General features: G+C 32.9%; 2 protein-coding genes across 2 annotated transcripts in view; one reads left to right on the top strand and one right to left on the bottom strand.

Annotated features, from left to right (window-relative positions):
• Positions 1-7,508, bottom strand: part of LOC108758654 (sarcalumenin) — a 10,932-nt gene extending 3,424 nt beyond the window's left edge. Inside the window, exons 1-7 of the mRNA XM_018503701.1 lie at positions 7,077-7,508; positions 1,911-1,994; positions 1,751-1,845; positions 1,449-1,659; positions 495-1,340; positions 108-362; positions 1-25 (exon numbers count right to left, since the gene is read on the bottom strand). The exon at positions 1-25 is cut by the window's left edge and continues 92 nt beyond it. Of these exons, the coding sequence (XP_018359203.1) occupies positions 1-25; positions 108-362; positions 495-1,340; positions 1,449-1,659; positions 1,751-1,845; positions 1,911-1,994; positions 7,077-7,149 (1,589 nt within the window). The 5' untranslated portion in view covers positions 7,150-7,508. The remainder of the gene's footprint in view (positions 26-107; positions 363-494; positions 1,341-1,448; positions 1,660-1,750; positions 1,846-1,910; positions 1,995-7,076) is intronic.
• The window catches only part of LOC108758624 (putative protein FAM10A4), an 18,867-nt gene extending 6,560 nt beyond the window's left edge, over positions 1-12,307 (top strand). The window contains exons 4-5 of the mRNA XM_018503660.1: positions 10,718-10,933; positions 11,580-12,307. Of these exons, the coding sequence (XP_018359162.1) occupies positions 10,718-10,933; positions 11,580-11,825 (462 nt within the window). The 3' untranslated portion in view covers positions 11,826-12,307. The remainder of the gene's footprint in view (positions 1-10,717; positions 10,934-11,579) is intronic.
• The last annotated feature ends 2,055 nt before the right edge of the window (positions 12,308-14,362 follow it).

The following is a 14,362-nucleotide window of genomic DNA, read 5'->3' as shown; positions in this document are numbered from 1 at the left end:
ATATTATATATATATATATATATATATATATATATATATATATATATTGTAATTGAATGAATCAAAAGATAAAAAATACAATTAATTTTAAAATCATAATCGCTTACCTCCGAAATGCCTATTACTCAAGTCTCTATACTTGTACATAGTTTCTAACGGCTTTATAGCGTTATCATAGAGTCTCTTCAAATCCCTAAGAATAATATCAGCTTCTCTTTGTATAGCTCTCTCTTTTTCTTCATTTTCTTCGTCCAATTTTAACAATTGGTTAATGTGATCTCTGGGTCGAAGATTTTCCGGAATTTCGATTTCTTGAATCAGATCCTCCTCTGGAGTTGGTTCTTGTTCTTCATCACTGGCAACTGACAGCGAGAATTATATTGTAAATTATATTAACTATATATTTGTGTCAACAACATAGAATGTATCATCATTAATATAATTATATCATAAGCCTGGCAGATGAAGAGGATGAATTGTCATATTTTTTTTACCTTCTTCCGTAGATTCGCCATCTGCTTCAGCGCCTTCTTCACCGATTTCTCGTTTGTCACGTAATTTTACATCTTTATTTTCTTCTTTGGATTCTGCGTCCTCTTCCTCCGATTTTCCATCTTCCTCTTCAGTCTTCGTGTCTTCCTCTTCCGTGGATTTTGTTTCAGCTTCTTCGGATTTCGTTTCTTCTTCCTCTGATTTTGTTTCTTCTTTCTCTGATTTCGTTTCTTCTTCCGTAGATGATGTTGTATCCTCTTCTTCTTTTTCTTCTTCAGCAAATTTTGCCTCTACTTCTTCTGACTTTGTTTCTTCTTCTACATCTTCGGAACTTGCTGTTTCGGCATCTTCTGCACTTTCTTTGTCTTTTTCTTCACTCTCAGTTTCAGCGCTTTCATCCTGAGTCTTCTCCTCTGTGTCACTTTTCTCATCCTCAGCGCTTACTGTCTGATCTTCGGTCGATTCGGCGCCCTCGTCAGTTTTACTGTCAACTTCTTTATCATCTTCTTCAACTTCTTCACTGGATGTTTGTTGAGTTTCTACCTCTTCATGAGATTCAACTTCTACTTCTTCAGTGGCTTCTTTGGATTCCTTTTGTTCTTCGTCTTCAGCTTGCGATTCATCGGCTTCCTCCTCTTCTTCTTCGGACTTTGCTTCGTCGTCTACTTCTTCTTCCTCGAATTTTTCGTCTTTTACTTTTGTTTCTTCGTCAGATTTTTCTTCGTCGAGCTTTTCATCTTCTTCAGTTCTCGCTTCTTCGCTCTCTGTCACTTTTTCGGAGGAGTCGGTTTGTTCTCCTTCGTCTTCAGTTGCCTCAGTGGACGCTTCCTCAGCTTTCTCTGCTTCTTCTGAACAATATTGTTATTTTCTTTTATTATGTCTTAAATATTTGCATTTTCAACAAATTCGGAAATGTCAACATTTATTTAAAAAGCATCAACGATTATTAATTCTACCTTCTTCAAAGGTGCTAATTTCGATACTTTTATCAGTCACGTCTTCTTCACTTTGTTCTTCTTCTATTTCCTGTTCTTTTTCTTCTCTAGCGTCAGTCTGCTCTTCGGTTACTTCCTTACTCTCGTCAGTAGCCCCTTCAGCGCTTTCCTCTACCGATCCCTCCTGATCTTCAGTCTCTTCTTTCGAAACATCGTCTGCTGCCTCGCCGGCCTAAATAAAGAAATTTTTAATAGTAAGATTTCTTTGGAACATTCTGTACATCGCAAATTAACTTATATTATATGAATGGATTAAGGCTTACTTCCTCGCTAGTAGGTGATGCTTCTTCACCACCTGCGAGATCGTTTTCTTCATCGATCTCGGTTCCGACCTCTGCACTGGTCTGCTCCAAAGATCCTTCAAATGAAATATTCTAGAAATCGCTGTGTTCCAGCTGAGTATTCGTCATCACCTAGTATTACCTGTGCCGAGATCCTTGAGCGCCTTCTCGATGTACGGTCGACAAAGGTCCTCGGATGGTACCTGCTCGTCTTCGCATTGCACTCCTAAAGCGTTATTTCAACATTTAATTTTTTGCTTGAGTTTGAAAAGAAATTTGTCTTATATTTTGTATGTTTTGCTAGATAAATAATGAAAAATTAGTTCCTCAAAAACATTTATAATAATCTGTTTATATTAGTTGTTTCAATCTCTTATCAAAATTTCTATTTAAGTATTTAGAATTTCTAGTTAGATTTCTCTCTTTCCAAGTTTTTGTAGGATTCAACATGTTTTTATCTTATTCAACAATAAAAAACAAAAAAAAACATATAATGTTGTATAACTTAAAAATTAAATTGAAATAATTTTTTATGGCTTTATTCTTTGTTTGTATATTACATTTTGGTTTCATATTATTTTTTAAGTATTTTTGAGTATTTTATGTTTTTTAAAATAAATGTGAGCATATTTATGCATTATTACGTAATAATCTGTTTTTCTTGTATAAATGTTAAATTTATAATGGTATTAATAGTATATTTATAATGATTTATATAAAAAGATTCTATTTTTATTATAACAAAAAACCATTAGATTTTTAATTTTTCAATCTCTGTGCAATTTCCGTACAAAATCTGATCCATCTTATCTGATTATCTGGCTTTACTGGATAAGATCCGGTAGTTATCCGCTAGTTATCCGACAAATCATTATCCGTTGCATCTCTAAATAAAATCACTTTTAAAATGTTAAAAATAAAAACTTTACAACTTTTGGTTTCTAAATGTAATATTATAGCGGTTTCTAAATGTCGTGTTATAGCAGGAAAGTTTTATGCTAAACACTGAAGCGTGTGCACCTAATGATGTACGTCGAAAAATTTGGCTTGTTATTTAATGTGCTGCGAATTGAAAAAGATTGGAAAATGCTGCATTATATATATGTGTTTTTACTAAAAGATAATTATGATATTTAATACAATTCACCTTGTTTGATAATTTCGCGATATCGAATAGCAAAGTTGACATGCCAGAAGTCTTGCATACGTCGCCGAAATATTTACATTGTTCGCGTTTTGCCGAGTGCTCGGGGTAGTAGAAATTTTTGGCTAGGAGAATTCTCGATGCGCGCGTTAATGATGGCCGTGCCAAAAGATATCGCGCGCGGTATTAGATAACTCACTGCACGGAGAAACACAGCTTCGGTGATGATGAGTTTAACGCCACGCGACCACCAACCCGAAATATCTGACCCAGGTGACGTAAGAACCTGTCAAAGTCATTACTCGCACACTCTGATGGCCGCCGAGCGAGCCGTGCGAGCCGTGCGCGTGTTCACGCCTGGTGACAGGTGTTCAGGAACACCTAGCGCGACTTGTCATCCGACGTGTTTGTATGACGAAAGTTTGCATTGCCGCATTAAGTGCACTTTTTTTTAGAAACAGTACGATTTTACACTGTGATTAATTAGCTGGTTCTTGTTAAATAATGCGATTAAATTTTAGCGAATAATTTTATTTGGAGTAATTGAAAATTGATTAAAGTTTGGGGAAAAGTAAGAGAATTTCTTTAGCAGTGGAAAAGGTTTTTTGCAAAATTTGATTTATACACAGAGAAAAATGTTTAGTTGAATTAACTGGAATCCTGCAATTCTGCGGATCATTTATTTTTCACCAGAATTTCAGTTAATTCAACCATACATTTTTTTTCCATGTATGGAGACTTATGAAAACATAAAGAGAAAAACCGAGACATAAAAAAAGCGTACGCTAAATAAAAAAGAATTTTATATTGAAACAGAGTGATGTTTTCCAATCATTCGATTTCATTTGTAGCTGTAATAATTCTCGGAGACTTTCTAGATACTCTCCATAGAGGTTCTTTTGTATAGATAACTTTAACTACTTGAAAGATTTTGAATTCTTTGCTGTAGTTCTTTATATATTTTTTACAATGTTATTCGTCTTTTAATATAGTTTTGAAATTAAATATACTAGAAAAAATAATTGGATTTACATTTTATTTAATATATATATATATATATATAACAATTAGATTTACACGTTCAATGTAATATTTTTTATTACATAATTAGCTTAATTTTCTTGTCATCTTATTCGAGTTAATCTACGTTCTTGCTTAAGACATTTGTATCTCAAATTTTATTAAAGAGCTGTTTGCGAGGAAAAAGCTTTTATCAACTTTTTTTTTTAAATGTATTATAATACTGATAGTAATTTACTCGCGATGGGGTCTAATTTAATAAGTTCTACCGTTGCAAAATGTGAAGACGGTGAAATTTCCACTCTGAAGAAAATGTCGATATCATCTTCCTAGACGGTACCTGGGACGTGGCCGGTTTCTAAGTTTAGCGGCGGGTAGGCGGCTTTGAGCCGAGCACTCGAAAATATTTATATATTAGGCGGGCGAATCGTATTTTTATCGTCTCTTTTTAAGAAAAATGATGAGTTGATTGGACTGTGCTCGTTTCTGTCGGTCAGACATTATTTAATAGGACATTGTATTATTCTTATCAGTCAACGTTCTGATCTTGATATCAATGATCTTGATATCAACGTTGATCAATGAATGTGTAGTAACTTGGATTTTGTGACGAAGAAAAAAATATTGAAATTTTCGTGATGCCGAATAAATTTCAAGCTATTACGATATAAACTTTATAAATATCATGAAATTTATCTACGTATTTTTATTAAAATTGTAATTTCTCGGTTAGATAACCTGACAGTTACATTTTAAAAAGTTAGTCAACTTGGATTGAATGTATTGTATCTTTCATTAGGATGTTGAGATACTACTTTAATAGTAAAATTTGATTGTAGACTGAAGATGACCTGAGGAGGCGCCAAAACGTTTGTTTGTTTGTCAATTATATTATACGTGACTAAATATGTATTATTATTATACGTGACTAAATATGTATTATAATTACGCTTAATTAACTACGCCCGACTCTCATTTGCCTATTATTGTATTTTAAAAAGTAATGAAATTAATTCGATAAAATAAAGACTATATAAAAATAGTATCGACAAAGTTGCAAAAGGCTCTTGCCAATTTTATTTGATAGTTGTTTGAGCTATGCCGCCGGTAGAGAATCTTAAACGTTAGAGAATTGTTGTAATTTACGAGTTCACGTGATCGTACGTAAACACGAGAAGTTTCGTTTCGTGGGATATCTTTACGTGTCTCACTATATCTCATTGTTATATCACATACTGCAATTTTTGGCACAAGTTATAGCTTTGCTGAAAAACGAAATCGTTTTCTACTTTTAATCGAAGCCCTTTTATTAGCTTTTTTCATTGGATTGCCAAGTCATTTTCATACATTGTTACGTGAGAAACAATACAATTCTTTTTTTCTTTTATATATATGTTTTGATTGAATAATATCTCGAGATCCCAACATATACACATATCGATTTAATGTTTCAATGCGATTTGAATACAGAAAAGTAAATATAAGTGATTTCCTACCATGTTTTAGGACTTAAGACTAAATCTTCTGAGTTCATCTTTTAAGATTTGATCCACTTTTAAAGCTATTCTTTACGATTCCATTCTAAATTATTATCGAACAGTACGCTATTATTCCATCATTTTCTCAATCGCAAAATTTTCGGCTCTTGTCGGTTTCCAGAATAATGTAGTAATGCGAGCGAATTTTGAGTTACGAGAGATAGGAGAAGATGCACGCAGGCAGCTGTCGTTTGGCAAGCGCAGCTGCGCCGAGTAAATATAGAATTCTGAATCTTGTTCCATAGTCTACGATATGTATAGCTTTTTGTCGCATTTGATCGTAAGAAATTTTTGCAATATAAATCGTCAGACAATCTGATACAAATCTAAAGTTTAATGTGGATAGACTTCTTTTCTTAACACAATCTTCAAAATATCGTTGTCTCCCGAAAGTTCATATATAGTCGTTTAATGAACTATGTGACGCTGTGTGGAAAGTAAGCGTTTGATTTGTCATAAACATCGATTTGAATAAATTTATTTTGCATTTATGCGATTTGTTATTTAAGTTATAAAAGAATTAAAAATACAGTTTTATGATAGTCCGAACACATAATTAAAACAATTCATTTCTGGAAACTTAGGACGATGCTGACACAGATTTATGCGGTTTCTTATGTAATTATCGTGCGGGTTGATGACAGCCAACTCTCATCGATTCCTAAAATAACAAATCCTTGAATCGACGGCTTTTATTTGAACTTTGAGACGATGCGTTAGGTGCTTCTTCAGCCATCAAAAATTTCGGTTATTGTAAAAAAGTGAAATATTTTTATTCCAAAACAGGATATATTTGAAATATATTTAATGTTTAATTATTATTTTTAAAGGCTATATCACTTATTTTATTAATTACCAATAGAAAATTATGACGAATATTTTTCAAACTTATCGTATTGATTTAAATTATATGATAAAAAGAATTATATAATTAAAATTGATTAAATGTAAAGGATAGAGAGATATAGATGTAATCAACAAGATTCTTAATAGATTCTGCGAGATATATTAAATTATGGCTGAATCATCAGTACATATAGATATAGAAACAAGCTATAAGGGACTGATGACGCGCACCGGATATCTTTACGTAACATTGACCTTCGTCAGTCAATCGTCATAGTTTCGTCAACGTTTCAATTTCATTGTCGTCGACGATCGATGTCAATTGCACGTTTCGAAGAAGCTATCTTTCTCACATTTTTCTTTGCTACTGCAACTCCGGTCACATAATTTAGATCTTGGAATCAGTCTACCAGCTTAAGATTGGCTTGAACATTCAAGTTGTAACAATCTAGTTACAGAGCACAATCAAGAAGAATTCTTAACATTTGATATCGATGACAAGATTAATAAAGAAATGTTTATACGAGTTTATCGCGAAGAAATTCTGTAGCAAGTATTCAAGATACAACACACTTAATGACAAATAAGCTGAAAACTTTGAATCTATTGGTTACGACAGGATCAACCGATCGATTTAAATCTACCGAAGTCACTGACCGCACGAGAATAAATTCATGTTCGCGAGATCCAACTGAAGGTACGATCCAATCTTCAAGATGCTAAGGTTTATCCGCGTGGGGTTTCTGACGGTTTTACTGACCTCGTAAGGCAACGGCTAGAAAGCTCAGGAGGAGGCCCACGACGAGCGCGGGTCTCATCCGCGCACCCGTCATCTCGTCACACTAGACACTACGCGATCGGCCGGGGCCAGGGTTGGCACACAGCTCGTCCTCTCTTACTTCTCGATCCCGTCGTCGCCCTCAACTCCAACTAGCTCGCGAGGCACTGGCATTGTCACTACCGTCAAACCCCGAACGACGCCCCTCTCTCTTCTTCTTCTTCGTCTTCTTCTTCGACGTCTTCTTCTTATCTCACGGATGCAATGGACGGATGCAGGGGAACAGTGACGTCGCTTTTCTTTTCCTTTTCTCTACCGTCCCACTTTTCCACGAGCCCACGAGCCTTTGGATTTCGTGGTCATCGGTCGGACGACGGAAAAACTTCCGACGGATGCGGAAGCGCTTATTCGCGCACATGCACACGTTATATCGAGCGTGGCCAAAGTCATCGAGCACTGTGGCCAGAGTCAGTCGCGATCGACAGCTGTGAGAGTTGTCTGCTGATTTCACGAATACACTCGCTTTGACGTTATTTAATGATTTGGTTTTAGATACTGAATGTATTAGCAACGATACACCAATTTAATATTATTTCTGATCTCGATTTAGTTATGACATGTTGAATAACGTGTAACGTTACTAGAAAAAGGAGAGAAAGGTTTCTTTCGACAAGCAGTGGGTAGCTCTTATTTTTGCGAACACATAACGTAGATCAAGGTCGCTTATTCCACGGCATTACACGAAATTCGCGTTCGAAATAGTTGTTTTAGGATGCAAGTTGTAACTTTGCCTAATTTTGGGATTCATTGATCAGTACCGTCGAATTAATTATTTCAGACTAGCATAAAGAAATATTTTTCCTTTAATTTGTATCTTGATATGTAAAAGTTTCATTTTATCACACACACACAAGTAAAAATCTTTCGTTTTATCAATATATATATATATATATATATAGAGAGAGAGTATTAAAGTACTTTCTTAATCAATTCTCGAATATTTTGTTAATATAAATTAATATTAATTGAAAATCAATATTATATATCCGTTACTATATTTTATTTCAAATTTCAGTTACCGTTATCTCTTTGATATTTAATCGTCTAAATTTATTAATTGTAGATTAATATTTTTGAGGATGATTCTAAGGACAATCTGATCCTCTAGTACTTTTCTTTGTATTCTTGACAATTTTGTAACTAACGATAACTTTTTGAACATTATTAATACTGCAAATACATGGCATATATACGTATATATATATGTATTTGGCATAATATCTTTCTTCTGGAGCTAAGAAATTTCGGACTATATCATAATGCATTTAAAAATATCTTTCGACATTTTCCTAGTGCTTATCGGAAAGATTTATCTGGACCAAGTAGCGACGTAAATCGTTGACCGCTTGACGATCTCGTTGATGCGAGTCGTGATGAAGTTGCACCGAACGTCATTTCCATTATGACTTATTCTACCCATTTTTTCATTTACGAAAACATCTATTTTCCATTATCTCTTTTCCACCCATTTGCAGTATTGTCGGTCCAACTGAGAGATTAAAGTTGCATCCACGTTATCGTGCATTTAGTACCAAATGTAGTAATGTAATGAAAAGATAGAATGCAAAATTTGACCGTAAAATTTTAGATATGAATATAGAATTCTAATATGTTTTGAAATTTTGAAATTTCTGAGATATCTAAATTTAAATTTCCAAATTTTATCTCTAGGATTAAAATCTGGATTTTAGTTCTCATTGTGCTTTGGCGTTTTCAACATTTCGAGAGTATTAAGTTACTATTCGAAATTTTATTAGGAATCACTACATTTTTTGCTTGATTTTGTATGCAAGAAATTTTTGATTTTATACGATACTATATGACACCAATATTTTGCTGCTATTTTTTATCAGCTTTTTTATAAATCAATTTCTGACTTTGGAATAGTGATTAAAAGATATTAAATTGATTTTCAGTATCTAAAATATCTAATGATTTCGTTGATTAAGAATGTCAGTATCATCATTTTTTTTCTGAATAAAACTTATAATTAAATTCTCGAACTATAATGTATGATAAGTGCTGAGATGGCTAATAGATTTTCAATATGTCACGTATATCCTTTAATTTATCAATTATGAGCATAGGGAGGGGAATTTTACTGCTTCATTGGTGAAGATAACTAACCGAAACGTAACACACAACCAGGGAGATGAGATTCGCCGAAATACACGCGCACAGAAGCAAAGGAACGTCAGAACCGCAGGCGCCTTTATATTTAGAAGCCCGGGTCGCATCCGTATAAGGTGGCCCGCCGTGCAAAAGTCCTCTCTTTCTCCTCTTCTCCCTTTTACTTCGTTTTTCTCTTTTTTTTTGCTGGAACTCACTGAAACCAATATATTTAATTAATTAGATTTGTAGTTGAAAGAAATGCTTAATTGAAGAAATGCTCCAGTAAAGAAATGCACGATATATATATATATATATATATATATATACACGTGTTCGCGTGCGCGCGCGCGTGTGTGTGAGATATACATATAATATATATGAGTGCATGTATTATTTATATGTTTTATTCTATTATGTGTGTGTGTGTGTGTGTGTGTGTGTGTGTGTGTGTGTGTGTGTGTGTGTGTGTGTGTGTGTGTATGTATGTATGTATGTATAAAGCTTATATTTGCAAAATTAATCGATACCTTGAGCTATTTGCAGTTAGATCTCTGAAATTGTTTAATTTCCTATGATATTTAATAAATTTTGTAAACTATGCTTCCATTAAAATTATTTATAAACTGAATTTGCATTTTTTAAATCTTGACTATGGCCGGCTATATCCATATTCTTGTATATTTAAGATTGTCTTAAAAATACAGTCTTAAAATGCCATAAATCAATCGCAGAGCTGTATTAGCATCTTAAGGCGTTACTTAAGACAATTTTAAAATAAGAATCGACTATGAATACTAGCCTATTGGTATGAAGTTTTACAGCATTTTTTTGGAAGATAACGAGAGAGTTAAATGGACCATTTGGCGATCTATAATAAGCTCGTTAATTGTATATGGTCATAATATGTATATACATAGATTTTCAGCAGGCATGTTCCACGTCATTATAATTTAAGATTTGGACGCGTTCCTAAAAGCGCACGGTGGATCGCTCTTTTCTGTAAAAGATCGCAAGGATTGCGATCATTTGCTTACGCCTATGTTTAGATTGAACCTTGCGCGTTCGCCATCAAGCTTATAGCTTCACTCTGCCACATACCACTGAGTACAAAAAGTGCAATTAATTAAACTACACTCTTTGAATATATCGGAAGAATAACTACTACGAAGCGAGGTCCACCTTACACTCGCCCCCCTTTCAAAATTGCATTTAACATTCTCTAATTCTGGATCTCTTACCCAGAGTTTCGAATAAAAACACTTGGAAAAGTTTGCGAATTCTCAAAGATTTTTTTACGAGAGTAAACATTCTGTAGTATGTAAGTTGTAATTCTCTTAATATCTCTTGTGTGTGCTTAGTTCTTTTGATGCAGTATTTTTACCGAGTAACCTTAAGTAAGTATTTTTTTAACAAAACGAATAGAATAATGTTAGTCACTCATTGTGTATTAGGCGCGAAAAATAGAAGAACATAAAAGAAAAAAGGAACGGAAGGCGCAAGAAAAATTGGAGCGCGAGAGACAAGAAAGATTGCGGAAAGCGCGAGAGGCAGCCAAAGCTCGTGAGGAAAATACGCGAACTTCTCAAACGGATGCGGGCAATACATCCCCTGGCGCAGGAGATTTCTATCAGTTTCTTAAAGATCCTGATGTACTGCAAGCCTTCGAGGTAAGTCGCGAGAAAGAAACCATAGTCTTTTTAATAAGTTGACAATATCAGCTCTTTTTTTTGGAAAATATAACGAGTTACACGTGTTACTGCATAGAAAAATGTGATATAATGCAAAAATATTTCTCGATATTAAAACTTCATCAATTTTAGTATACGTATATATAGCGTGTCTGGTTTAAATGTATACATTCGCAATTAACTATTTTTTAAAATAAAAGTTATTTTGTTTAGAGATTTTATATAATGACTTAAAAATTTTTAATTACTTTTTTAATAAACACTTATTGAAGATATTTTTTATTCCCGCTCATATCTGAAAGCTACAAAAATGACTATCTCTGAATAGACTTTACAGTTACACATTTTAGAATATTAAAGAAAGATCTACATAATTTCTGACTTTAAAGAACCAATTTTAATCGCGTTTTAAACTTATCAAGAATAAATATTCCACGTTCAAGCATATATTTCCTTCTTTTACTTCTAAATAAGGAAATAGTAATAAATTGAATAGGAATAAATGATTCAGTTAAGATTACGAGAAATTGAGTAGAAATTAAATATATAATTTTTATCGATAATCGCGTATAATTTTAATGAATCTTGATGCGCAACTTGATTGTTTTTATGAATGAATGTGTAGGATCCGGAAGTGGCCGAGGCCTTCAGGGAGATTTCGACGAATCCGACGAATGTCCTCAAATACCAGAACAATCCCAAGGTAATGGCTCTTATCAATAAGATGGCTTCGAAATTTGGCGGTGTTGGCGGTATGCCTGGCGCTGCCGGGATGAATTTCCCGGGCGGTATGCCCGGTTTTCCTGGTGCTGGGACTGGTCGTTTTAATCCCCCGAAATCGTCTCCTCATGATGACGTTGGTCTCGACTAATCGTGATTTAATCACTGTACAACGAATACGGAGAGCGTATCATCTCGGTTAGTTGACTCATTAAAGGCTGATTTATGTTAATTTTCCTTTAACATTGCGATGAGTGTTAAGAAAGAACTTATATTGGAAAGAACTGATAATTTATAAGGGATCTTTTAAACATAGAATTAATGTTAGTATGCGTCAACAGGATCCCGAAGATTCTATATTCTTGTTGCTGTTCCTTTTCTGAATTATCTCCAGTGCGATTTTGGATTACTTGTCCCACTTAGATTTCTGGAAATTATGTCTGTTCTACTTTTAAAATTAATATTAGAATTTTTATTAAAGAATTTTATTAAAGAATTAGTTCAGGAATAAAATGGGCGCCTTTAATGAGTTAAAAAAAATGCTAGCATTTGTTTATCTCTTGCTCCATATATAAAAATGTATACACACACATATATATATATATATATGTGTGTGTGTGTGTGTGTGTGTGTATGTGTGTGTGTGTGTATGCGTGTGTGTGGTGTGTGTGTATATGTATAAATGTAAAACCAGATAGACATATACAGGATGAGGAAAAAATCCTGGACCGGTGAAATATCTCGAAAACAAAGCATTTTTGAAGAAAATATTTCATACAAAAGTTGTAGATCATTTTAAACTCTAACAACTTTTGCATGAAATATTTTTCTTAAAAATGTTTTATTTTCAAGATATTTTACCGGTTCGGACTTTTTCCTTATCTCGTATACACACAAACAACATACATCAGTGATATATCTACATCTTCGAAGGAACTTTTACTGTGAATCAATATAATTTGTTATATATTACAGAGCGCTCTTTGGTTTTTTAAAAATGAATTTATTATATGTATGTTGCATTTCATTACCTTTAATGCCCCTGTATCGTACTACGTTAGTCTTATCAGCTTCTCAGATAGGTATGTTTTCGTGCCATAAACAAGCCATAGTCAAATATATTCGATTCGCAAAATCGATATAACACATGTAAGTATTCTTTTTTATTCTATTATCTACGTATAATTGTTGAAATTTAATTTTTAACATTTATCTTGCTTAATATTTCTATATCAGTGCCGTTAATAATATTATTTATCGCCATTGTTAATAGTATAATTAATCGCCATTGAATTTATTAATCGCAAGAAAAATAGAAAATTTAGCAAACTACACATTAAATTATTTAACACTAAAATGACACGCTGGGTATGATGCACTCATTTTTTTTTAAAGATCGGTATTTCTATAATTTAAATAGAAAGTTAACTAACCTACCTGGCGGAGTTGAACAGATGCCCTTTTTTGTAAGGAAAGAGCAAATTTTTTAATAATTACGATCGAAAGTTCATATTAGGATTTACTTTGTGATTTTACTACTATATTTCGGTCAGATTTGAATTTCAAGATCGAAAAATCAATTCAGCGTAATTTAAAACAACTACATAGATAGTGTATAAATTTACATCAAATTATTTAAGAACCTAAAATTCAGTTTGATTGTTAAAGGCTTTATTCCTTATTAGTTGTGTATTCACATTGATAATCCTAAAAAATCTTTTGTTTTTTAAAAATTGCTGTTCCCTTTTGTTATTATACCTCTTTTTATTAATTAATAAAGTTATATACATTTGCTTGTTACTGTTATGTCCCTTAATGTCTGGCATTTCGATTGAAAAAATTTGTTGTAGTGTATTCATTTTTATGAAAGTTGTTAGGAACTAAAATTGAATTAGGTATGTCATACCCAATGTGTCATTTCTGTGACAAAACGTATCATTTTAGGGTTGAAACCGATTAATATTTTTTGCGACTTAAAGAGGATTAACTAAATCGGCACTGCCTTGCTATTTGTTCGTCCAAAAAATGCAATATATTTGTACGTTGATATAAAATAAAGCATTGGACACGAAATAATGTTATTTTTTCGTACGCGAAATAGATATAAACTGTTGAGTACTTATAAGGTAACAAAATAATGCGACCTACTTTCTAATTAGACACCGCAAGCAGAACTCCATTTATCACGATCATATTTTGAGAGAGAAACTTCTCGAATTAAGCGTTTACTAAAAATCTTACAAAATATAATAGTCATTAGAGATGATAGTTTTCTTTTACTTTATCATAATTAATAATTTGAATACGAAAATACCTGTTTGCGAACTAATAATCTTAATCATCTTAAGAATATAAACTTTAAGATTTTTTTAATTATCTTGAATACTTTTTTTTTTCAAGATAATTGAAGTGAATACTGGCTGCGTATTTATTAATGGTAAAATTTGCATAACCCGTTAACAGTAGATCAAATAGTTTTCTATATGAGTAATTATATATTGTATATATATATATATATATATATATATATATATATACAGGGTCGGGCAGTAACTCTCTCCACTTATTGTTAGAATATTTCCGCTATCTTTAAAGATATGAAATGATATATTTATTGAATTTGTATATAGTATCAAGAGGGGTACAATATGCTAGTAATAGTTTTTCTATGAGTGGAGGCGCTCGGAG

This window comes from Trachymyrmex cornetzi, unplaced genomic scaffold (assembly GCF_001594075.2).
Source record: "Trachymyrmex cornetzi isolate Tcor2-1 unplaced genomic scaffold, Tcor1.1 scaffold16, whole genome shotgun sequence".
Taxonomy (NCBI): domain Eukaryota; kingdom Metazoa; phylum Arthropoda; class Insecta; order Hymenoptera; family Formicidae; genus Trachymyrmex; species Trachymyrmex cornetzi.
The sequence above is the reverse complement of the archived record's forward strand: the minus strand, read 5'-3'. Positions and strand labels throughout refer to the sequence as shown.